The sequence below is a fragment of the Microcaecilia unicolor genome, chromosome 3 (genome assembly GCF_901765095.1).
Source record: "Microcaecilia unicolor chromosome 3, aMicUni1.1, whole genome shotgun sequence".
NCBI lineage: Eukaryota > Metazoa > Chordata > Amphibia > Gymnophiona > Siphonopidae > Microcaecilia > Microcaecilia unicolor.
In genome coordinates, this window is record NC_044033.1 from 81699257 (window position 1) to 81723913 (window position 24657).

General features: G+C 45.1%; 1 protein-coding gene across 2 annotated transcripts in view; it reads left to right on the plus strand.

The window, feature by feature from the left end:
- GALNT14 (polypeptide N-acetylgalactosaminyltransferase 14) overlaps nt 1–24657 on the plus strand; it is a 610663-nt gene that overhangs the window by 231507 nt on the left and 354499 nt on the right. For both annotated transcript variants that reach the window (XM_030196114.1, XM_030196115.1), the window contains exon 2: nt 20396–20565. In XM_030196114.1, the coding sequence (XP_030051974.1) occupies nt 20396–20565 (170 nt within the window). The remainder of the gene's footprint in view (nt 1–20395; nt 20566–24657) is intronic.

Below are 24657 nucleotides of genomic sequence, written 5' to 3' on the forward strand. Positions count from 1 at the left end.
CCTGTGTCCTGCCCTCGTCTGACGTAACTTTCGTGAGGGCGGAACACAGAGAGGGGAGGAAGCCCGAAGGGAGGCGATCTGCTGCTGCCTGCAGTGCTTTCACAAAGAGGTGAGAGGCGCTGTGATTTCAATGCAGGGGGCCCGGCCCAGTGGCAGATGGTCGACGACGGACAGGGCTAGTCTTAGCAACTGCAGGGAGCTGTGCAGACCAGTTCGCTGGGGCCCACCTACCCCACCCAGCCCCGCTCCAGTATACCCAAAATGACAGAAACCAAATTAGCATACAGATTCTACATGCAGTACAATACCAGAAAAACAGAACATTGCTATACATTGCAAAATAAAACAGCAGATGTAAATTCTCAAATTGGACATATTCCAAACACTAAAATGAAAATAAAATGATTTTTTTCTACCTTTGTTGTCCTGTGACTGTTTTTCAGATCATGTTGGTCCCAGTCTCTGATTCTGCTGCTCTCTATCTGCTCCCTTAACTCCACTTCCAGGGTTTCCTTTCCATTTATTTCTTTACTTTCCTCCTTTCTTCTTCATTTCTTGCCCTACATCCATAGGTAAAAGCTGGGTCCTCCGTGGACTTGACTGGAGGAGGTATAGCATGGATCCAGCTTTTGCCTATTTTCTTCAGCCATGTGCAGTTTTTCTCCTCTCTTCCCTTTCCCTCATCTCCGTCAGGATGCATCTCCTTCCTCTCCTCCATCCATGTCCAGCATTTATCCTCTCTCTCCTCCCCTCCATCCATGTTCATCTCGTGTCCTCTTTTGCCTACCCTCCATCCATATCCAGCATTTCAACTCTCCCGTGTCCTCCATCCATATCCAGAATTTCTCCTCTCCCCTCCATCCATGTGCATCTCCTTCCTGTCTTCCCTCACTTCCATCCATGTCTAGCATTTCTCCTCCCCTCTCCTCCATCCGTCCATCCATAGCAACTCTCCTCTCTCCCCTGCCCTCCCTACCCATGCATGTCCAGCATTTCTCCTCTGCCCTCCCCTCTATGTCCAGTGATTCTCCTTTGCCCCCTTTCCTCCCCTCTCATTCACATCCAGTGATTTTCCTCTGTCCCCTGCCCTCTCCTCTCTCTCCATCTATGTGCATCTCCTTCCTGTCGTCCCTCACTTTCATCCATGTCCAGCATTTCTCCTCCCCTCCCCTCCATCCATCCATATCAACTCTCCTTTCTCCTCTGCCCTCCCTACCCATCCCCAGTGATTCTCCTTTGTTCCCTGTCCTCCCTCCCTTCCCCTCCATGTCCAGTGACTCGCCCCAGGCCCCAACTTACCCTCCCCCCCCCCAAGTTTCAGTTCCCAGCTCCAGCTGTGCCCTCAGTTTTCCACCACAGCCCTCCTTTCCTTCCAGCCACCCTGCATTTAAAAAGTTGCAGCGGCGGCGAAAAAGCAGGCTCGCCTCTCCTTTAAGCCCTTCCTCTTCTCTCTCAGCGTGCACTGTGTGCTGCCTTCGCGGAACCTGGAAATTGCATCAGTGCACACTGAGAGAGAAGGGGAAGGGCTTAAAGGAGAGGCGAGCCTTCTTTTTCGCCGCCGCTGCAGCTTTTTAAATGCAGGAAAGAAGCTGAGTGATGATGTGGCAGGAAGAGACAGGAAGCGCTGCGGGGCCCCTGGAGGTGCGAGGCCCTGTGCGACCGCTCCTGTCGTTACTGCCTAAGACCAGCCCTGACGACGAAGAGCGGGTGGGACTCCGGCACCGGGCCCCCCTGGAGGTCCGGGCCTGGGGAATTTTGTCCCCCCTGTTCCCCCCTCTCGGCGGCCCTGGTCTTAGAATCTCACTTCTGGAAGGGGTAACTTGGCATATCTGCCTTCTCTTCCAGAGTATGTGAAGATGGGTGTCACGAGATCCTCCGCGGTTGAGAGATCCTCCGCGGTTGACCAGAAACCTGGTAAAGGAGTTGAGTTCAGCGTGGCAGCACACAGTAGTACACTGAGTTTTCTGATTTTCGGCGATTATGGAAACCAAGGATGCCCATCTCAGAAATGACCAAATGCAAGGCCTTTGGTCATGGAGGAGCCAGCATTCATAGTGCACTGGCCCCCCTCACATGCCAGGACACCAACCGGGCACCCTAGGGTGCACTGCAGTGGACTTCATAAATTGCTCCCAGGTACATAGCTCCATTACCTTGTGTGCTGAGCCCCCCAAAACCCACTACCAACTACTGTACACCACTACCATAGCCCTTACGCCTTCAGGCAGGTGGACCCAGGCCCATCCCTTACACTTGTGGTGGTAAATGTGAGCCCTCCAAAACCCACCACAAACCAGATGTGGGTACAATTGGTTTGTGGTGGGTTTTGGAGGGCTCACATTTACCACCACAAATGTAAGGGATGGGCCTGGGTCCGTCTGCCTGAAGTGCACTGCACCCACTAAAACTGCTCCAGGGACCTGCATACTGCTGTGATGGACCTGAGTATGACATTTGAGGCTGGCATAGAGGCTGGCACAAAATATTTTTAAAGATGTTTTTTGAGGCGGTTAGCTTGGCAGAGTTTAAAAAGGGGATGGACGGTTTCCTAAAGGACAAGTCCATAGACCGCTACTAAATGGACTTGGGAAAAATCCACAATTTCGGGAATAACATGTATAAAATGTTTGTACGTTTGGGTAGCTTGCCAGGTGCCCTTGACCTGGATTAGCTGATGTCGGGGACAGGATGCTGGGCTCGATGGACCTTTGGTCTTTTCCCAGTATGGCATTACTTATGTACTTATGAGGGTGGGAGGGGGTTAGTGACCACTGGGGGAGTAAGGGGAGGTCATCCCCGATTATCTCCGGTGGTCATCTGGTCAGTTTGGGCACCTTTTTGTGGCTTGGTCGTAAGAAAAACAAGACCAGGTAAAGTCGTTCAAGTGCTCGTCAGGACGCCCTTTTTTTTCCATTATGGGTCGAGGACGCCCATGTGTTAGTCATGCCCAAGTCCCGCCTTCGCTACGCCTCCACCACTCCCCCGTGAACTTTGGTAATCCCTGCGATGGAAAGCAGTTGGGGACGCCCAAAATCGGCTTTCGATTATGCCAATTTGCAGGGCCGACAAGAGACTAGGCCGGGCCCGGGGCAAGGCTGCCCTGCCTCCACCCCCCGCTGCTCCACCTCCACCCCCCATCGCTCCCCCCGCCGCTGCAGTCCGCGGTCTCACCTGCCTGCCTCCACGGCTCCGGGCCCCCTTCATTCAAAGTGGCAGTCACAGATTGCGTCTCTTCTGGCCTTCCCTCCCTGTGTCCTGCCCTCGTCTGATGTAACTTCCAGTTTCCGAGAGGGCGGGACACGGGGAGGGAAGGCCAGAAGAGAGGTGATCTGCGACTGCCGCTTTGAATGAAGGGGGCCCGGAGCTGGGAATTTTGCCTCCCCTGCCCCCCTCTCGGCGGCCCTGCTGATTTGGACGACCCTGTGAGAAGGACGCCCATCTTCTGATTTGTGTCGAAAAATGGGCGTCCTTCTCTTTCGAAAATGAGCCTGTGAGTGGCCCACTCTTTTTTATTCTTTCCAGTGCAATGAAAGTTGGAAAGAATTTTACAGAAGTTCCCAAAAATATCTATCTGGGGGCAAAATAACTCTCCAAAAATGGAATGGAATGGATGGTATGAGGGAAAATCTATTCTAATCTAATCTTCTCTTTAAATTTACGTTCTGCCAAATCCCCGTTAGAGCACAGATTACAATGAAGAAACCAGTAAATTCAACTGGGATCATGTTTATAAGATTGATATCGTTGCAGTATTCTGCAACAAATGAAGTTTGTAAAATAAATGGACTGATAACCCAGCATATATAAAATTGCAACAATCCAGAGAAAATTGATGCATGAACTAAAAGTTGGAAATGTTCTTCATTGAAAAGCGATGAATTGAACATAGCTGTCACATTCGAAAGAATACTTTTTTAACCACATTGTTGACTTGTGAATTCCTGCTTAAAGTGGTGTCAATGAAGACTTCTAATACCTTTATAGATTTCTCAGTAGGAAGAGAGATGCCAGATAGTAATTGAACAGAGTTAGGAATGGAATGTGAAGACGTGCTTAGCCAAAGAAACTTGATTTCTTCCTTGCTGAGTTTCAATTTAAATTAATTATTCCAGTTTTCCACCATTTTTATACACTTATCAATTGATACAGTTGTTTGATATAATTTGCTAGTAAAAAGACCCCCCCCCCCCAGATTCTATAAAGGTTGCCCAAATTGGAATGCAGATTCCAGACTAGTACCCAAACTGATTCAATTGGAGCAAACAAGCACTTAATTGCCACAAATTATAATTGGGTGCCGATCTGTAATAATGGAACCTAAATTGGATCACGTGCAACTCAAAAGAGGGCATAGTCATGATAGGGGCTTGGATGGGTCAAGGGCATTCACAAGAGATGTGTGCAGTGGATCTGCGCCCAATTTGTGTACCTGGATTTACACCAGGTTTCAGCTAGTGTAAGTCCTCGCACCCAAAGTTCAGTGCCAAATTTGACACACAAAGTTGAGCATTGAATTCAGTGCCCAATGTATTCTATAAAGAGCACTCATCCTTAACTGCCCTTTATAGAATAGCATTGCGCACCAAATCTTATCGGTGCCATATTTATGGCGCCATTTATAGAATCTGGCCCAACATGTTAAAAAATGGCCCAAGTTGTACTGGAAGTTTCAGAGAATAGCCCCAATGCATTTATATAGGAAAAGGATTCCAGTTTCTATTGCAGTACCCTAACCTTACAGGTGTTATTTATAGGTCTGTCTTTGATGGATTATGTTCTTTTCAGTCTGTGAAATGGTGGAATTCTATACCTGTGAGTATTAGAATATTAGGTCAGATCAATTGGTTTAAGAAAGCTCTCAAAACATATCTTTTTAAATTGTTTGATAAATAATGTAATGCATTTTAGATGTGTAGCTCACAAGGAATGCCTTGTATTTTTATCTTATTGTAAACTGCAGAGAGCTCTCATTTTGGGATTTTGTAGGATATAAGTGCCTATGTAGTGTCATGTAGTGTTTGAGATGGCCTACCTCCAGTGACTGGAATTTGGTGGTATCACTGAAATACAACTTAATTACCAGTTAAGGGTTTGGGGTTTGTAGCCCAGAAGGAGAGTCACGATCTTTGCTGAGAGTATGGGAGATGATCCACCAAAGTAGTGTCCTGAGTACATAAACAGAAACATTTTGAAATAATATTTTAAGAAAAATTTGATGTTTTAATGTTGTGGAGGGGGGGGGGGGGGGGAGTGATTTTGCTATTTATTTCTCTTACAATGTTCCAGGCAACCGTAGGCTCTTCCCTGGTCTTGACTGTGGCCAGTCTTCCACATTTTGGCTCTTAAGATCCTATCCTTGTCTTCTTTATGTGATAGGGTCTTACAGCTAACTGCAGCCCCCTTGTTGGGGTCAGGATCTCAACCAGTGGTCCTGTGGTACACACTGAGAACTCTGCCTCTAAGAAAAGAGCTCAGAGACTCTATAGTCCTTGATACTGAGTCTCCTCACACTCAGGGAGACACTGTCAAACACCCTCTGTTCAGGTACTCCTTTTGGCCAGCAACTCCTTCCCTTATACAAAATATGAGCTCTGGTACTTCCTCAGCAATCCAGCTTTCCCATATGACAAAACTTTATTTAGTTAGGCTTTTGGCAATATGAAAATTAGGCACTCCTCATGGCCTAGCCTTATGCAAATCAGCCTTAGACATAAGCCTTCACCAACCAACTCTGTGGGGGCAATTCTCCTTAAATTCCTTTCCCTTCTAAATTCCACTGTTGAACTAAGCCCCTCTTCTGGAGTACTAGGGACTCAGACAGCCTCCACACCTTGAACAGGACAATATTTCACTATCACTTTACGGTCCTGTCCTCTACCCCTGGCTATTAGTCTCAATCCCAAATGACAAAGTATTTACTCCAGAATTACAATCCTTCACAGAGTTGTAACATTAGCCCATTAAGGTAAGTAACTCTTCCTTAGCTTGGAAGTCTATATCCTGGAATTGTCCATCTGTTCTAGCCATCTTCCATGGCTACAGGTAGGGCTCCTTCCTTCTCCTCCATGCTCCCCTTCTCTCTGCTTTAACCTAGGGAGGGCTTTTTAAGGTCTCCAGGTTCTGAACCCCTCCCTCTACTTAACTCCCCACCTATAGGGATGTTGGCCTCCCCCCCTTCCTTAAAAGGGCAATGACCCCCTCCTTCCCTGATAGGTTCCCTGTGAATTCTTAAAGGAGGAATGTCATTCCTTTCATCCTCTCTCTAGGTTTGGCTTGGGACAGAAGAGTGCAGGGCTCCCTTCTGTGGCCACTGAGATAGGACACCACTGGTGCCTATCACAATAGCTTATTTATTTGGGCTCTCTGACATGAGGACTAATTGTAAGGTTATAATACGTGATGCTGTTTTTATTGAACGGTGAAGTTGGGACTACCTCAATATGTATATTGCTTTGATAGTGATGGTAAACTCTTTATTTTTTGCTTGTATAATTTTTAAAGATGATTTGTTTATAATGTTCTATTTTTGTATGTATGATTTTTTTTGTAACTACTTTTTTTCCACATTCTGCAATTTCCACTTTACAGCATATCAGTACTCATACAGATAAGCACTGTAGTCAATACAGCATTGTACTATAACCAATGGAGGCAGTGCATGTAAATTAATCTCATACATATCCTGAAAACCTGACTGGCTAAGTGTGTCCCAAGGACTGGGTTGAGAACCCTTGCTGTAGATGAAATTCCAAAACAAAGTACACTTGGGCCTCTGTTTGTGAGAATTGTTGTTAGAATTTTGTGCCTATGCTGCCACCTAATGACTGTCCAAAGAAAAATATGGAAGTAGCGCAATAGAGAGCTGCACTCTACTTTCTGCCACCAGGTTTTGCAGGATCCCTTTGGCCTGTATCTCTCTATTCATTCATTATTTTTCTAAGACATATTATTCAGTATAATTGTTTTAAACCAGGGCTTTCCAGAACTACCTGGGGACTCAATGCAAGTTGGGGTTTCAGGATCTGCACAATGAATATGTAGAAACTAGTAAAAAAGGCCCGTTTCAGAAAGCAATGAAACGGGCGCTAGCAAGGTTTTGAGCGATCAGCACGATCGCCGGTATGTGAGCCCTGCTCCCTTCCCCCATGTGCTGCAGTGCGCGTGCCTACCTGCACCATGATGGGCAGTCTACTACTACTACTATTAAACATTTCTATAGTGCTACTAGACTTATGCAGCGCTGTACAAATCAACATGAAAAAGACAGTCCCTGCTCAACAGAGCTTACAATCTAAATTGGACAGACGAACAGACAGCTAGGGGTGGGGAAATTGCAGTGGTAGGGGTGATAAGTGAGGGTGTTGAGTAAGAGAGTCATGGTTAGGAGTTGAAAGCAGTAGCAAAGAGGGTAGTCGCAGCGAATCCTTGGCGATGCTGTGCCCGCATTTCTTGCACGAACCTCGGCCGCTGTTGGGTTGGCGAGGCGATGCCATTCGTTCAGTGTCAGTGCTCCTCCCTCGACGTCATCACATTGTGATGCGAGGGCGGGGCAGACACTAAACCGGATATCTATGCCACCTCAAGTTTCCGGCTGAGGCTTCATTAGAACGTTGGAGGTGCGTTTTATATATAGAGAGATATGAGAACCTTGAGTAAGTCTGGCCTATTTCTTGTGAGCCGTGCAGTCCAGCAATCTGAAATCTATGATTTTATGATCTTTCAATGGGACACAAAATAACAGCAGCAGGGATACAACAGCAGAATATTTCCAACAAAATTGCATTATACAAACATTCAAACAAATAAAAAAATTCTCTATGCACACTCTCTTAAAATAGATATGTCTGCTGATAGATGTGAAAATGGGACAAGAGGGTTAGGATAAATATAGGGTAGACAGATCAAACAAATAGTATTTAACAGTAGTTAAGAAATGTCAACCAGGATTTAGTGCATCCTAAACTGTGCTTTCTAGAAGTCATAGGAGCAGAGTGGCTAAACTTTGCTACACAGCCCCTATTTCTTCACTCTCTTCTCTGAAATCCCAGTGCCTGCCCAGTGGGAGACAGTGGGCTGAGCTAGAGGAATCTTTCATCTGACTTAATATGGTAATTCTTTTCTTAATGTGACTTTTCAGGATGTGTTCTTTTGTCTCTGAAGTTCTTAGACCTCAGAATAGTCTATATCAAGACACCACATCCAGTAAGACCATGTCCTACATTCTGGATGTTTTACTATCGCGGAAAATCTGAGCAAGTACAAATGGCAATTCTACCCCATGAAACTAAACGGGTGCATGAAATAGAGGATAAATAAGATTTCCTTGCTACACAGTGACCTTCAGCATGCAAGAGAATACTGAAAAGTAGTATTAAAGGGACTGGTAACTTGGTCTGGCTGTAGTTCAGCCCCTGGTAGGCATGCTAAAATCTCTGAACAAACCAGGTGGCTGTACAGTTGTCCTGCAACCTAGGCACTCATCAGTGACATTAGGCAACTCTCCAATTTTTGTTCTCCCTCATCCGGGACCGTGAGTGATTGCCAGTCGCCCTCCAACATTGCCAGTATCACTATCTAAGCATGTCCTTCCATTCACCGCTGCTTTGCAGACGCTTCATGCTCTGCGTATGGCTGATAAGATCACCTTATTCCAGCAATGCAAGACTCTGATCCAGGCCGGCATGCAACACTGATAAATTCACAACTTGCACGCCGTCAGGCCGTCAACTAAGGAAAATTGTGATCTTATCCAATAATTACTCCTCTTTTATGTTCTTGCTGGGCTTCGGAATGGCTTTCTTGTGCCTAACAGAAGAAGATGAAGCTTTCAAAATGAGTGGTTTGTGTCTCCCAATTGATTTTCATTCACGTTGACAGTTCATTTATTGTATTAATAGGAGAAAAAATAATCAAGGCTTCTGAGGATTATCAGCTGGTGCTGTCAAAATGGAACACAACATCACAGTTGCATTAGCAGATCTCAGTTTACACTTCTCAGCATTTTCTAATTAGTTAGTCAGAGATTAAATCAATCAGTGTGCTGGGACTGAGTAAAATGTACCCTACACATGGCCAGGAGGCTGGACCCGGGGGTGGAGTGGAGGAGTAGTCCAATGCAGGGGTTCTCATCCCTCTCTTCGGGGCACACCCAGCCAGTCAGGTTTTTCAGATATCCAGAATGAAAATGCATAAGATAAACTTGCATGCATTGCCTCTAGTGTATGCTAATCTATCTCATACATTTTCATTATGGATATCCAGAATACCTGACTAGATGAGTATGCAGCAAGGACTGGGTTGAGATGCACAGGCTAAATGGTTAGAACAGCAGCCTAACAACCAGGAAAACCAGGGTTCAAAGTCCACTAAAATGGTCAAACATGTACATCTGCCAAAAATGTCTAAATCATGATTTTCGAAAAGGCAGAATCTGCATGTTTTCCACTCTGTTCATCTAAATTACAAGGGTGTGTGTGTGTGTGTTTGGCCAAATCGGTATAATTGAAAGCCGATTTTGACCGGCTTCAACTGCTTTCCGGCCGGCCAAAGTTAAAGGGGGCATGTCGGAAGTGTACCAAAGGTGGGACAGGGGCGTGGTTAAGAGATGGCCGGCCTCGGCCGATAATGGAAAAAAGAAGGCCGGCTCTGACGAGCATTTGGCCGACTTTACTTGGTCCTTTTTTGTTCACGACCAAGACTCAAAAATGTGCCCTAAATGACCAGATGACCAACGCAGGGAATCGGGGATGACCTCCCTTACTCCCCTAGTGGTCACCAACCCCCTCCCACCCAAAAAAAAAATTAAAAACATTTTTTTGCCAGCCTCTCTGCCAGCCTCAAATGCCACACCCAGCTCCATGACAGCACTATGCAGGTCCCTGGAGCAGTTTTTAGTGGGTACTGCAGTGCACTTCAGGCAGGCGGACCCAGGCCCATCCCCCCCTACCTGTTACACTTGTGGTGGTAATGTGAGCCCTCCAAAACCCACCAGAAACCCACTGTACCCACATCTAGGTGCCTCCACAAACAAGGGCTATGGTAGTGGTGTACAGTTGTGGGGAGTGGGTTTGGGGGGGGGGGGCTCAGCACACAAGGTAAGGAAGCTATGTACCTGGGATCAATTTGTGTAGTGCACTGGTCCCCCCCCCCCCTGGCATTTGAGGGGGGACAAGTGCACTACAAATGCTGGCTCCTCCCACGACCAAATGCATTGGATTTGGCCGGGTTTGAGATGGCCGCCATTAGTTTCCATTTATCAGTGAAAACCATAAGTACATAAGTAATGCCATACTGGGAAATGACCAAAGGCCCATCAAGCCCAGCATCCTGTCCCCGACAGTGGCCAATCCAGGTCAAGGGCACCTAGCAGCTTCCCAAATGTACAAACATTCTATACATGTTATTCCCGAAATTGTGGATTTTTCCCAAGTCCATTTAGTAGCGGTCTATGGACTTGTCCTTTAGGAAACCGTCCAAACCCTTTTTAAACTCTGCCAAGCTAACCGCCTTCACCCCATTTTCCGGCAATGAATTCCAGAGTTTAATTACGCGTTGGGTGAAGAAAAATGTTCTCCTATTTGTTTTAAATGTACTACACTGTAGTTTCATCGCATGCCCCCTAGTCCCACTATTTTTGGAAAGCGTGAACAGACGCTTCACATCCACCTGTTCCACTCCACTCATTATTTTATATACCTCTATCATGTCTCCCCTCAGCCGTCTCTTCTCCAAGCTGAAAAGCCCTAGCCTCCTTAGTCTTTCTTCATAGGGAAGTTGTCCCATCCCCGCTATCATTTTCGTCGCCCTTGCTGCACCTTTTCCAGTTCCACTATATCTTTCTTGAGATGCGGCGACCAGAATTGGACACAATACTCGAGGTGTGGTCGCACCATGGAACGATACAATGACATTATAACATCCTCACACCTGTTTTCTATACCTTTTCTAATAATACCCAATATTCTATTCGCTTTCCTAGCCGCAGCAGCACACTAAGCAGAAGGTTTCAGTGTATCATCAACGGCGACACCCAGATCCCTTTCTTGATCCGTAACTCCTAACGTGTAACCTTGCATGACGTAGCTATAATTCGGGTTCTTTTTCCCCACATGCATCACCTTGCACTTGCTCACATTAAACGTCATCTGCCATCTAGCCGCCCAGTCTCCCAGTCTCGTAAGGTCCTTCTGTAATTTTTCACAATCCTGTCGTGAGTTAACGACTTTGAATAACTTTGTGTCATCAGTAAATTTAATTACCTCGCTAGTTACTCCCATCTCTAAATCATTTATAAATATATTAAAAAGCAGCGGTCCTAGCACAGACCCCCGAGGAACCCCACTAACTACCCTTCTCCATTGTGAATACTGCCCATTTAACCCCACTGTCTGTTTCCTATCCTTCAACCAGTTATTAATCCACAATAGGACATTTCCTCCTATCCCATGACCCTCCAATTTCCTCTGTAGCCTTTCATGAGGTACCTTGTCAAACGCCTTTTGAAAATCCAGATACACAATATCAACCGGCTCCCCTTTGTCCACGTTTGTTTACTCCTTCAAAGAATTGAAGTAAATTGGTCAGGCAAGATTTCCCCACACTAAAGCCGTGCTGACTTGGTCTCAGTAATCCATGTCCTCGGATGTGCTCTGTAATTTTGTTTTTAATAATAGCCTCTACCATTTTCCCCGGCACCGACGTCAGACTCACCGGTCTATAATTTCCCGGATCTCCCCTGGAACCTATTTAAAAAATCGGCGTTACATTGGCCACCCTCCAATCTTCCGGTACCACACTCGATTTTAAGGATAAATTGCATATCACTAACAGTAGCTCTGCGAGTTCATTTTTCAGTTCTATCAGTACTCTAGGATGAATACTATCCGGTCCAGGTGATTTGATACTCTTCAGTTTGCCAAACTGCCCTATTACGTCCTCCAGGTTTACCGTGAATTCAGTAAGTTTCTCCGACTCGTCCGCTTGAAATACCATTTCCGACACCGGTATCCCACCCAAATCTTCCTCGGTGAAGACCGAAGCAAAGAATTCATTTAATCTCTCCGCTACATCTTTGTCTTCCTTGATCGCCCCTTTTACCCCTTGGTCATCCAGCAGCCCAACCGATTCTTTTCCTGCTTTTAATATACTGAAAATTTTTTTTACTATGTGTTTTTTGCCTCTACTGCTATCTTTTTTCGCAATCCCTCTTGGCCTTCTTTATCTGCGCCTTGCATTTGCTTTGACACTCCTTATGCTGCTTCTTGTTATTTTCAGACGGTTTCTTCTTCCATTGGCGGCCATCTCTAACACCGGCGATCTCTAAGGGCTGGACAAATGTTGAGATTTGGCTGGCCCCGACCATATTATCAAAATGAAAGATGTCCGGCCATCTTGTCTCGATAATACAGTCGGGTACGCTGCTTGCCAGGGCCAGCATTAGAAATGGCTACCCTTATAGATGGCCAGCCCCGTTCGATTATGCCCCTCCATGTTACTAAAAAAGAGAAATGCTGCAAACTAACTTAAAAGGGACAAATTCATCAGAAGAAGTCTTGTTGACTTTTAAAGTGAAATTCAGCCGGACTGAGAAAGGGACTAAAAAGAGGGACCAATGCAAGCTGGAATAACTGTTGGTGTGGATTTTTCCTACTGTTGAAAGTGGAAATGAGTTCCATCTTACTGGCTATATTCTTTAGTGGATGTTCTGTGTTAATACTCTCTATGTGTTTGATAGCTATGACAATAAATTGTCATAGCTTCTGACCCATTTTACTCAATGTCTCTTCAGTTTTATAATATTGCTTTAGTATAAATAATTGTGTGCATAAAATTACATCCTAGTTTTTCAAGTAAAAATACCTTATATGTATCAATATAAATAATACATACCACTGACTGTATCCCTTATTTTAGAAGTTTTATTTGTGTTTTGGATATCTGAAAATTGGCATTTGGACATCCATATTATACTGATGTCCAAACCCTGATCTTATAAAGTGAAGATATGGGCATCTAAAACTGCAGTATTTTCATATGGCAAGAGGGTGTGGTCTGGGTGTGTTTTGGGTGGGACTGGGGAGGGGAGAAAATATGGACCTCCAATTTCAGGATTTGCCTGGTGCAGGCGCAGAAGAGCTGCGCTTACTGTGAAACTCTTGTGCGCCTGCACCAGGCACATTCCTCCCCCTTACTTCAGTCGCACAGCGCTCATATAATTTGAATGCCATTAACTCTGAACATTGGAGGGCTATTTTTCTGCGCTATTCCTGCGGAATGGGGCTGTTCAGTTTAGCATCAGAGCTTTGAGCATTGGGACCACACAGTCCTCACCCATTCTCTGCTTTTCCCACACCCCCTAATGGTGAGTTCCACAATAGATGTTTAATGAGGCAATTACTGAGTTAACTGTTAACACAGTGCCACACTAACTGAGCTCATGTCAAAAGTTGCATTAAGTACCTAATGCAGCTTAATGAATAGGCCCCCTTTGTGGTGGCATGTTTTATGATATAAGTTGAAATTTATCACAAATCTCTCATTTTATTACTATCTTATTCATGTTGAAAGTAGTACTGCCTTGCCTGCAGCACATTATTTAAACAGGCAGGTTATAAGCTCAATAAATGAACGGATGAGTGAAGTTAATCTCTGGGAGCTGCACCACACTGCTCAAAATCGCTCAGCATATATGACCTGTCAGCTCTGTCCTGGGCAGCTCCCACTCCCAGTACCTCTTTCACCTTGAATATATCAGTGGATTATGGTTATGGCAAGGAAAGGCAGTGGTACTATCCTGTCTGCATTTTGCTTGCCTGCTATCTTTCTCTCCCTGTTTCAAACTGCAAAGCTCTGCATTCTCAGCTCAGAGAAAGGGTTGTCACACTGATCAAGGGTCTGTCTAGCCCAGTATCCTGTTTCCAACAATGGCCAGCTCAGGTTACAAATACTTGACAAAGTCCCCAAAAGTGGCGAGATTCCGTTCGACTAAATCCCAAGAATAAGTAATAGCTATCCTCATGTCTATTTTAATAATGGTATATTGACTTTTCCTCCAGGAATTTGTCCAAACCTCTTTTAAACCCAGCTACATTCCCTGCTTATCACTTGCTCCAGCAATGAGTTTTAGAGCTTAATGATGTGCTGGGTGAAAAAAATATTTTCTTCTGTTTGTTTTAAATGTGCCACTGTGTAGCTTCACGGAGTGAAACAGGATGGGGTCGGTCCAGAGGGCTGCTACAAAATTGGTCAGTGGTATTCATAAAGCATATGAGGATAGACTTAAGGCTCTCAATATGTATACTTTGGAAGAAAGGCGGGAGAGAGGGGATATGATAGATATGTTTAAATACCTCTGTGGCATTGATGTACAGGAAGTGAGCCTCTTTCAAATGAAGGAAAACTCTTGAATGAGAGGACATAGGATGAAGTTAAGAGGTTATAGGCTCAGGAAAATACTTTTTCACAGAAAGTTTGGTGGACACATGGACTCGCCTCCTGGTGGAGGTGATGGAGACGAGGATTATGTCTGAATTTAAGAAAACGTGGGACAAACACCTGGGATCCCTAAGGGAAAGGAAGAGATAGTGCTTACTCTGGATGGGCCATTTGGCTCTTATCTGCCGTCATGTTGCTATGTTTCTATAATAGACTGTAATCTCTCTGGGGCAGGGCAAAGCAGGGCAATTATATAATGTTGTACCAAGATGTAGCTGGTACAATAGGGCACGCTTAGTGCCACTTCTATAATAGCTTTGGGGTACACCTAAACCACCATAGAATACTAGCAGAAAGTGGTATGGTAGCTATGTTTGTCCATTTTTAAAGTTAATAAATATGTGTCAAAGGGATGTCAATTCTGGTGCTATCAATCTCCTTATTCTCCCAACATAAGTTCACAACACACTTCTTTTTCAGAAGAGTAACAGAAAGTTTATTAACTTTTCCTCAACAGAACACAGCCTGAGCTTCCAGTGGTGAGGTACTCTTACTGTATTCCAGGAAGCATTTTACCACAGTACAATTGTAGGATCTCCTCCCCTCCCAACAGTACCTTATAACCTCTAAACCCTGGAGAGCTTGGCATCTTTGTAAAACCCACAGTTAGTAAAAAAGATATTATTATAAATCCAACAAAAATAAAACCCTAATTGCAGTTTCCAGGGCCAGAAATTCCCTGCATCATTCTAGGCTCCAATGGCTTCCAGCTGGCTTCCTGAACACCTGTCCCCAAGTCCTATGGTTCTAGAAGCTTAAGGAGCCTTGGAGACGTTGCCTCCCCCCGTTTTGAATGCAGGGACGGTGGCAAAGGGACCGTCGCTCCCTTCTGGAGTGTACTCCTTTTCTTTCTCAGAGTTCAATAGTTTCCCCACACTTTTAAAGTTCCAAAGTCAGTTTCTCAGTCTTTCCCAGTAAAACTAAAAAAGAATAAAAACCCCTCGGTAGCTCTGGAATTTGTACAGCACCTACCCCAGGCTAGGGCAGCCTCCTCCCTTACAGCTTTCTGCACACCCTGTCCAACCCACAGCTGCTATGGGTATACAAAGAAAAATAAAGGCCTCAGCATACAAAGAGTCTGTAGGTCACAATAAATCAACAATATTAGGAACTTAGCTCAACTTCTGTGTTATACTTGATAGCATTTAGGGGGTTTTCTCTCTCCAGCGGCTCAACAGCCTCGATTAGGTCCTTACAAGGAGGTTGGAGAAAGAACAGGAGATGGCATGATGTCACAATGCCAAAGCCGGTTTCCCCTGCACCCGCCATATTGGTACACCCAAAAGAAAGCATGAAGGCTATCAGCTGCTGTGTCCATGTTCATTGTTATAGTAGTACCTCAGTTATATTTAGAAACATGCCGGCTTGTGCAGCATACTGATGTAGACAAGGGAACTATTACAATGGAATAACCTTTCATCAGTTAGAGTGGTAATTTGCCCAAAATCGCTATCATTGTGGCATTTCAAGGGGCTGGTTATAGGAACATCCTAGCACCCTAGCAGGTGCTTTATTGGTACTATGAGTTTTTTCACCTAATAAAGGGCCACCAAAACACACATCATGTTATGAGAATCAGGTGCTCAACATTCACAGTTTTTATTTTAAGTACAAAGGTTTTTTAAACTTTAATTGGGTTGAAACCTGGGAGCATTTAAAATCTTTTTTTCCTTTGTGTAGATCATAGGAGAAAGATGGTATATGGGAACTTGCTCCTTTTGTTTTGTGGAATTTGGTATATTATAAAAATGCACTATTTAAAAGAGAGATATTGAATAATGAGGGAAGAGCTACCTTCATTCAGAAGTTCTGTTTGGATGTAAATGGCATGTTTTTTTTAAATTTTGAATCTTTGTCTCCCAGCTGTATGTTAGTAAGGTGATAGCTAAGGCAGTGGTTCTCAAACCTGGTCCTGGAGGCACCTCAGCCATCAGGTATACTCATGAGCGAGATTTGCATGCACTGCCTCAACTACTGACTGGCTGGGGCGCCTCTAGGACTATGTTTGGGAACCACTGGTCTAAGGGAAAGCAGCAGGTGAGCTGAATGACATTTATATTTTGCAAATGGTGATGCATAGCTCGATGGGATGTCCTTGCTGTCCAAACAGAATAAATCATTTCTTAGTTAATTTGGTGGGTGGAAACAGCAGAGTGGATTTATAGAAAGGGAATGAAGAGTAGAAGGGGAAGAGTTCTTGGGGTATATTTTTCTGTAAAGGTTTATATTGTGCCATGCTGAATGGTTCACTGGTTTTTCTTGTTCTGTATGAAGCTTATCTACCAACATGTGCTTTATAAAGATGAATTAAGTTTTGATGTACTCTGTATAAGTTGTTTACTTTTGCAGTATGTGTATGGATGCCTGTTCTGGTGTATGCATGTGATAATGTTTGAATAACTGTCTATACCTATGGCTATGATTTCTGAACATGTGGCATCATTAAAGGACAGACTTTTAAATGCCCAGTTAGGTATATCAACTAGTCAAATTTTTCACTGATGATGATGACTAGTCCAAGCTTGCCTATAAACACTGCAAATGTTTTATGAGAGTTTAATGGACCTCAGCATGGGGATCAAGTGGTCAACAAACTTCAATGCTGCATTTGACTACCCCAAAAATTGTCACCAGTCCCTAAAAATGTAACCTTAATATTCTCATGTTCTTGATCTTAATGCTTAATGGTGAAAATCAACTATCATCTCAAAGTCTTATATGTTTAGACAATAGATATTATTTTAAATGGTAAACCACTTAGCTTTTCATGAATGAAGTCGGCTATGGAGGGTTCTTCTATCTGACATGTAACATGTTTCGCCGACTAGCGGCTGTTTCAAGGATGACCCCCCCCCCCCCCCCCCCCCAAATTTAAACATCTGCCATACATGCCAACAGCAAAGCTCTAGTGTCGTCAAGCGTTTATAGGCAAGCTTGGACTATTTATCATCAGTGATATACAGAATTCAACGTGTGAAGTATATTTTTATTCCGCTGGATATTGTGAATCAAAATTTTCATACATATCCATCTTACTTGCTCCCATGATGTTACTGAATGCTATTTTTCCATCTCACTGTATTTTCAAATGTAAGCCACATTGAACCTGAGGGATAATGTGGGATATAAATGTAAAAACAAAAGTCCTTTATCCTCCACCTTTTAATGTACTGCCTAACCAACTGGATGGTAATGGCATAAGGAAAGCAAGTTTGGTCCAGTGAGGTCTAACTCAAAATAACCTGTTTCTTGACTGGGCTCTAGTATTACCATATTGAAAGTATGACCATACTGTGCCTTTGTGGTTATGTTCCACTAATAAGTTAAACAACTAATTGGCTTTCTTGAAACACACCTATTTATGCAATATCACAATTCCTCATGTACAGCCACAAAACAACCTTTTCGGGTGGATAGTGTTTACAATAAACTCCTTTTATAATATCCAGATAGAAGAGATAAGAGTTTTCAGTTTTGGCACAGTATAAATCATCATACAAAATATAAGAAAACCAATGGACTGCATTAGTGGCTTATAGCCCATTTAGTTATGTTTAAAGAAATGAGAGATCTGCATGAAAGAAAATATTTATTTTTATTGTTTTGACTTATAAAATCACTTGTCCCTGAAACATACTCAAAACAAGAACTGACCTAATACATTTTTTTGATTAGCAAATTTAGCAAACTTGATTAAAAAATTTGACAAATATGAAAATATATAAATGAGACATAAATTCTCACGGGATGATATAGGGGTGAGAGGGAGGTTTAGAGGAGAGATAGATGCGTGATCAGAGATTGACAAAGCAGTATAAGTTTATGGTTTATAATGTGATAGGAAACGTGTGTTTGTGCACTGAAATATAGGTGCACTCACTTATGACAGGTCAATGGCTGGTATAAATTGGCATGCGTGCCGAAGTGATAAAGCAATGCACATAACTGATAGCATTCTACACACCCATGGCTCGCCCATGCTCCATCCACATGTACGTACATCCCTATATATGGTGTACGCACTTCTGAGATGCATTCACGAATAAATTATATAGGGGCCACTTTACAGAGCGGCGGTAAGCCCAACACAGCCACCGGCGGTAGTCCCACCCTGCATATGCACCATTTCTAGGGGGAAAAAAACCACTCAGAAATGGCTTGGGCGGTGGTAACCCAGCGGTAATCGGGCATCACCTTATTATAGGGGAATCCTGGGCACTGCCAACTTGTGATTATATAAGGGAAAAGTGGGTTATATATTTATTTTTTTCAGAATGTGTACCATCAGTGGAATCACTAGCAAACAAATTAATTTCCTTCACTGAATTAAAGTTTGGTTAAAATTTTAAGTCTGGAAAATACTTGAATTGGACAGGGTTGATTCTCCTGTTTCTACAACTCACATCTTACTGCTCCTTTTCTAATATAACTAGCCTTTAAGCCCGTTAAAACGGGCTACTATTGGAATGGGGTTTTCCAAGGCCCCCCCCCCCCAGGTCGCCGCTGCCCCCTCCCCCCGAAGTCGCCGCTGCCCCCTCTCCCCCTGAGGTCGCCACCGCCACCCCTTCACCCGGCCCGGGCCCTCTGTTCGCTGTTAATTCAACTTACATTGCCGCAGCACGCAGATCAGCTGAGCTCCCGTCGGCCTGGCCTTTCTTCTCTGCCTGTGTCCCACCCTTGTGTGACGTACCATCGGTGAGGGCGGGACACAGGCAGGTAAGGAAGGCCGACTGGAGCTCAGCTGATCTGCGTGCTGCGGCGATGTAATTTGAATTAATTGCGATCAGAGGGCCCGGGCTGGGTGGAGGGGTGGCGGCGGCGACCTCGGGGGGGGGGGAGCGCAGTTTCCCTCTCTGTCCCGCCCCCGTCATCACGTATTGACATGGGGGCGGGACAGAGAGGGAAGTCTCTACTGCGCATTTGCGAGTGAGTTCGGTCACTCGCTGTTTATATGTTTGATTATTTGCTCCTCCAACATTCCAATGTGTCTCACTGGGATCATAACCACCTGCTGACGTCACTCCTCCAACGTTCTCCGTCCCCCGTCCCTCCCAGTTCCATGGGACCCTGGAACTGGGAGGGAGGGACGGAGGGACAGAGGGAGGGGGACCCTGGAAATGGGAGGGAGGGAGGGGGACACTGGAACTCGGAGGGGGGAAGGAGGGAGGGAGGGGGCCTGGAACTGGAGGGAGGGGGCAGGGGAGAGATGCTGCACATGGATGGATGAAGGGGGCAGGGCACAGAGGACCTTGTCTGCATATGGATGAATGCAGAGGAGAGAGCATAATGCAGGGGAGGGAGGGGACCCTGAAACTCGGAGGGAGGGGACGACCCTGGAACTCAGAGGCAGGGAGGGGACGACGACCCTGGAACTTGGAGGCAGGGAGGGAGGGAGGGGACGACCCTGGAACTGGGAGGGAGGGAGGGGGGGACAACCCTGGAACTCAGAGGGAGGGAGGGGGGACCCTGGAACTGGGAGGGAGGGGGGGCCCTGGCACACAATCTCATGCTCACAGACACACTCGCACCCAGTCTCACTCTCTCTCTGTCACACACACTCGCACATTCACTCTCTTTCTCTCACACAGTCACTCTCACACACACTCTCAAACATACACACTCCGAGGAAAACCTTGCTAGCGCCCGTTTCATTTGTGTCAGAAACGGGCCTTTTTTACTAGTAATAAATAATTTTAACAATGAAACACCATGAAGAACTTGATTCAGTTTACCTGTCCTTTAGTGATGGATTGTTTAATCTCCCCGTGTTTAAACTTGTATTGTAAGCTCTTTTGGGTAGGAGATAACACACTTTATTTATTCAACTAATAGATATTTGCAGTATTATTCTAAGACCTCCAGGCTGAGCCAGGATATGATGGATTCTTTCCTTCCTCTCCAGGGCTTGGATGCTGACTGGGATGACCTGTGGGACCAGTTTGATGAGAGGAAATACCTGAGTGCTCGCAGGTGGAAGGCTGGTGAGGACCCATACAAACAGTATGCCTTTAACCAGAGGGAGAGCGAGCGGCTTCCTAGTGATCGTGCCATCCGGGACACAAGACATTACAGGTCTTTGCTTTCTAACTGTGGAATGGAGTTCTTTATCAGAAGAGGGTTCATCTTAATGCGAATCAGATAGAGCTCATGATTATTTATAGAGAGAGGCTGAGCCAGTGTTCCATGCACGGACATCAAGAAACAGGCAGGTCAATATTTGTAAACATCTGCTTCCACGGCTGAAATAAATAGATATTCAACATTGGCAGTTGGAGGGGCAGTCAGTGCAGAATCTATCAAGACAGCAACGATATTTAGGCTGCTATCCAGAGAGCTAATCAGATAAAGTTAGGTTAGATGCTTTTGCTGTCCTGGCACCATTCTTGGTTTGTCTGCCCACAGAATGTCACGGGGTCAGTGGCGTATCCATACCCAGTATTTTGGATGGGCCCAGAGCTAACTTAGATGGGCCCTTCCACGGCACACCACAGCCCCCCCCCCTCCCCGGAGATATGAAAAAATATAGAGATTTTTTTCACCTACCCTACATCAACATTGCTGAACCCTGTCCTTCCCTGGTGTATCTTACAGATGTCCCTGGCGCCCGCAGTGATTCAATTATTGCTGCCTGTGCCGGCCCTGCAGGCTTCCATCGGGTGGAACGTTGCAGAGAAGGAGAGATGTTAATGTGGGTTGCCGCCGCTGGGTGGGCCTGAGCCAAGAATGGGTGGGCCTGTGCCCACCCAGGCCCACCCTTGGCATTATTTGAAAATACCACTGAAAATCAGTGACTGGCCCACTTGTCCACATAGCAGGTGCTGCTACCCTGATAACTTCTTTTGAAAACAAATTTCTGCGTGTAATGGATGGAAAACCAGGACTGGCTCAGCCTCTTCCTACAGTCATGGAGTTATCTAGTAACCTTACAGTAAAACTCACTCTGAGTCACCTGATACATCACTGCTTCATTCTCAAGGTCTTAGATTTTCATTTCTTTTTCTTTTGCTTGTCTTTTATTTCCTTCTTCAGACCAAAACCTCACAGAAATGTTGCCTGAGTGATTGGCTCCATTTCTACTGATCAGGGTGTTCCACCTCTGGGTTTATCCCACTGCCTCGCATGAACCAGCAGTTCTGATTGATATTCTAACAATCCATGGATATAGTGGGGTAAAAACCAGGACTGGGTTCAAAATGGAGCCAGCTGTCCGTGCTTTGAGCCTCTTGTGCTGAAACAGAGAAGGCTCTGCCAGGGCTGAAGTCTTTTGTTTGCTCCCTACAATTATGAATAGAGGCCGTTGTCTTTCTGCTGCTTAGGACCTAGTCAATTAACTCTGCAAACGTCACCAACCCAAACCCAATTGGTTGTGCACTGTCTTGCAGTGCTGAAATTTAAAACACATGTAAACTTAAAGCCTTGGATTTGTGGAAAGAGATTCTATATTATGCAGCAGAACAGGTCACTTGATGTCAGATTCTTTGACATCCAAGTACATGTGGCACCACTTGGTTGTGTTTGCCAATAGAGATCCACCAGGGCAAGGGCATAGCTATGGGGGAAGGGCCTTGGGGACATTGTGTTCTGGACCCCTGGCTGGCAGGGGTCCCTATGCCTTGCCAGTGCAATACCTCCTCCACTCGTGACCACTGCTGCCATGGCACCAGACCTCCCCTTCCACAGTGCATGTTCAATTTTCGCTTAACTGAACATGCACAGGGGGCAGGGCTCTCTCATTGTTTCTTTATACCTAGCTAAATGTTGTGGGGGCAGCTTATTGTCTTCACAAAATTTTGATGGGGAGCAGGAGGTAATATTGAAATCTCATGGGTCGATAATTCTTGCTAACTATCTGGGTAGGAACAGCTCTTATCTGGATAAGTCCCACTGACCAGGTCCGCACCTGGATTTTCAGTGGTATTAGCTACTATTTGGGTAGTGCCAGGGTGCTCTGGGGGAGGAGCTTGGGTGGAGCCAGGAGTTACCTACCTACTTACTGGGGAATTCTGTGTATGGCGCCGAACATTAGGCGCTACTTCCGCGCCAAATGTTTGGCATGGAAAAGCATTCTAATGGATGCAAGGCACCAAAACAGGGCAGAAATGGCAGATCCATGTGAAAACACACTTGCCCATTTATAGAACAGCCCCTGACTGTTTCTACACAGATCTGCAAAGGAACGTGGCCTTGGGAGGTGAATGGGTGGGTCAAGGACATTCCCTTAAAATGCACATAGTGTTATAGAATAGTGTAAATCTGCACCAATTTGTGCAGTGGAGTTTACACCTGGTTTCAGTTGATGTATGGGCATGGATCCTGGCACTGCGCGCTATTCTATAAAGGGTGCCAATCCTGGAACACCCGTTATAAAATATCATTCAGTGCCAATTTTTTTTCAGTGGCAAATTTTGAGTGCCATTTACTGAATGCAGACCCTAATGGCGATAATCAGCCCACTAACTGGATAACTACCCAGAAGAAGAAAAACTGGATAAAGTCAAAAAGGGCCTGGACCTTATGGAAAACTGGGCAACAATATTCAAACTCGAATTAAACAGAGACAAAACTGAATTCCTGGTTCTATGCAGCCTACACAACCCCACATCTCACCAAAATCTTTGGGTTAGGAGGTAGTGCTAATTTGGGGGCCTGTTATGTCTTAACCCCCCTCTCTTCCTCCCCCCCCCCCAGCAGCATTAACTATCTGAGATCATGACAGTCATGCAGGCTTGGGAGAGAGTGAATGCTGGGACTTGTGACCTGAAAAAGTCACGTGGTGGTCAAGTTGAGTGTGAATTGCTGCTACTACTACTACTTATCATTTCTATAGCGCTACTAGATGTACGTAGTGCTGTACACTTGAACATGAAGAGACAGTCCCTGCTTGACAGAGCTTACAATCTAATTAGGACAGACAAACAGGACAAACAAGAGATAAGGGAATACTAAAGTGAGGATGATAAAATAAGGGTTCTGAACAAGTGGATAAGGGTTAGGAGTTAAAAGCAGCATCTAAAAGTTGGGCTTTTAGCTTAGATTTGAAGACGGCCAGAGATGGAGCTTGACGTACCGGCTCAGGAAGTCTATTCCAGGCATATGGTGCAGCAAGATAAAAGGAACGGAATCTGGAGTTAGCAGTGGAGGAGAAGGGTGCAGATAAGAGAGATTTACCCAGAGAACGGAGTTCCCTGGGAGGAATGTAGGGAGAGATGAGAGTGGAGAGGTACTGAGGAGCTGCAGAGTGAATGCACTTATGGGTCAATAAGAGGAGTTTGAACTGTATGCGGAAATGGATAGGAAGCCAGTGAAGTGACTTGAGGAGAGGGCTAATATGAACATAACGACACTGGTGGAATATTAGTCGTGCAGCAGAATTTTGAACAGATTGAAGAGGAGAGAGATGGCTAAGTGGGAGACCTGTGAGAAGCAAGTTACAATAGTCTAAGCGAGAGGTGATAAGTGTGTGGATGAGGGTTCTGGTAGTGTGCTCAGAAAGGAAAAGGCGAATTTAGGTGATATTATAGAGAAAGAAACGACAGGTTTTAGCAGTCTGCTGAATATGTGCAGAGAAGGAGAGGGAGGGGTCAAAGATGACCCCAAGGTTACGAGCTGATGAGACAGGAAGGATGAGAGTGTTATCCACAGAAATAGAGAATGGGGGAGGAGGAAAGGTTGGTTTAGGGGGAAAGATAAGAAGCTCAGTCTTGGTCATGTTTAGTTTCAGATGGCGCTGAGACATCCAGGCAGCAATGTCAGACAGGCAGGCTGATACTTTGGCCTGGATTTTGGCTGAGATTTCTGGTGTGCAGAGGTAGATCTGGGAGTCATCAGCGTAAAGATGATACTGAAAACCATGGGATGAGATCAGAGTACCAAGGGAAGAAGTATAGATGGAGAAAAGAAGAGGTTCCAGGACAGATCCCTGAGGTACACCAACTGACAGTGGAATAGAAGTAGAGAAGGATCCACTAGAGTATACACTAAAGGAACGCTGGGAGAGAGAAGAAGCAAACCAGGAAAGAACAGAGCCCTGAAATCCAAGTGAGGACAGCGTATCAAGGAGTAGGCTATGATCAACAGTGTCAAAAGCAGCAGATAGATCGAGAAGGATGAGGATAGAATAGAGACTTTTGGATCTGGTCAGGAACAGATCATTGGAGACTTTAG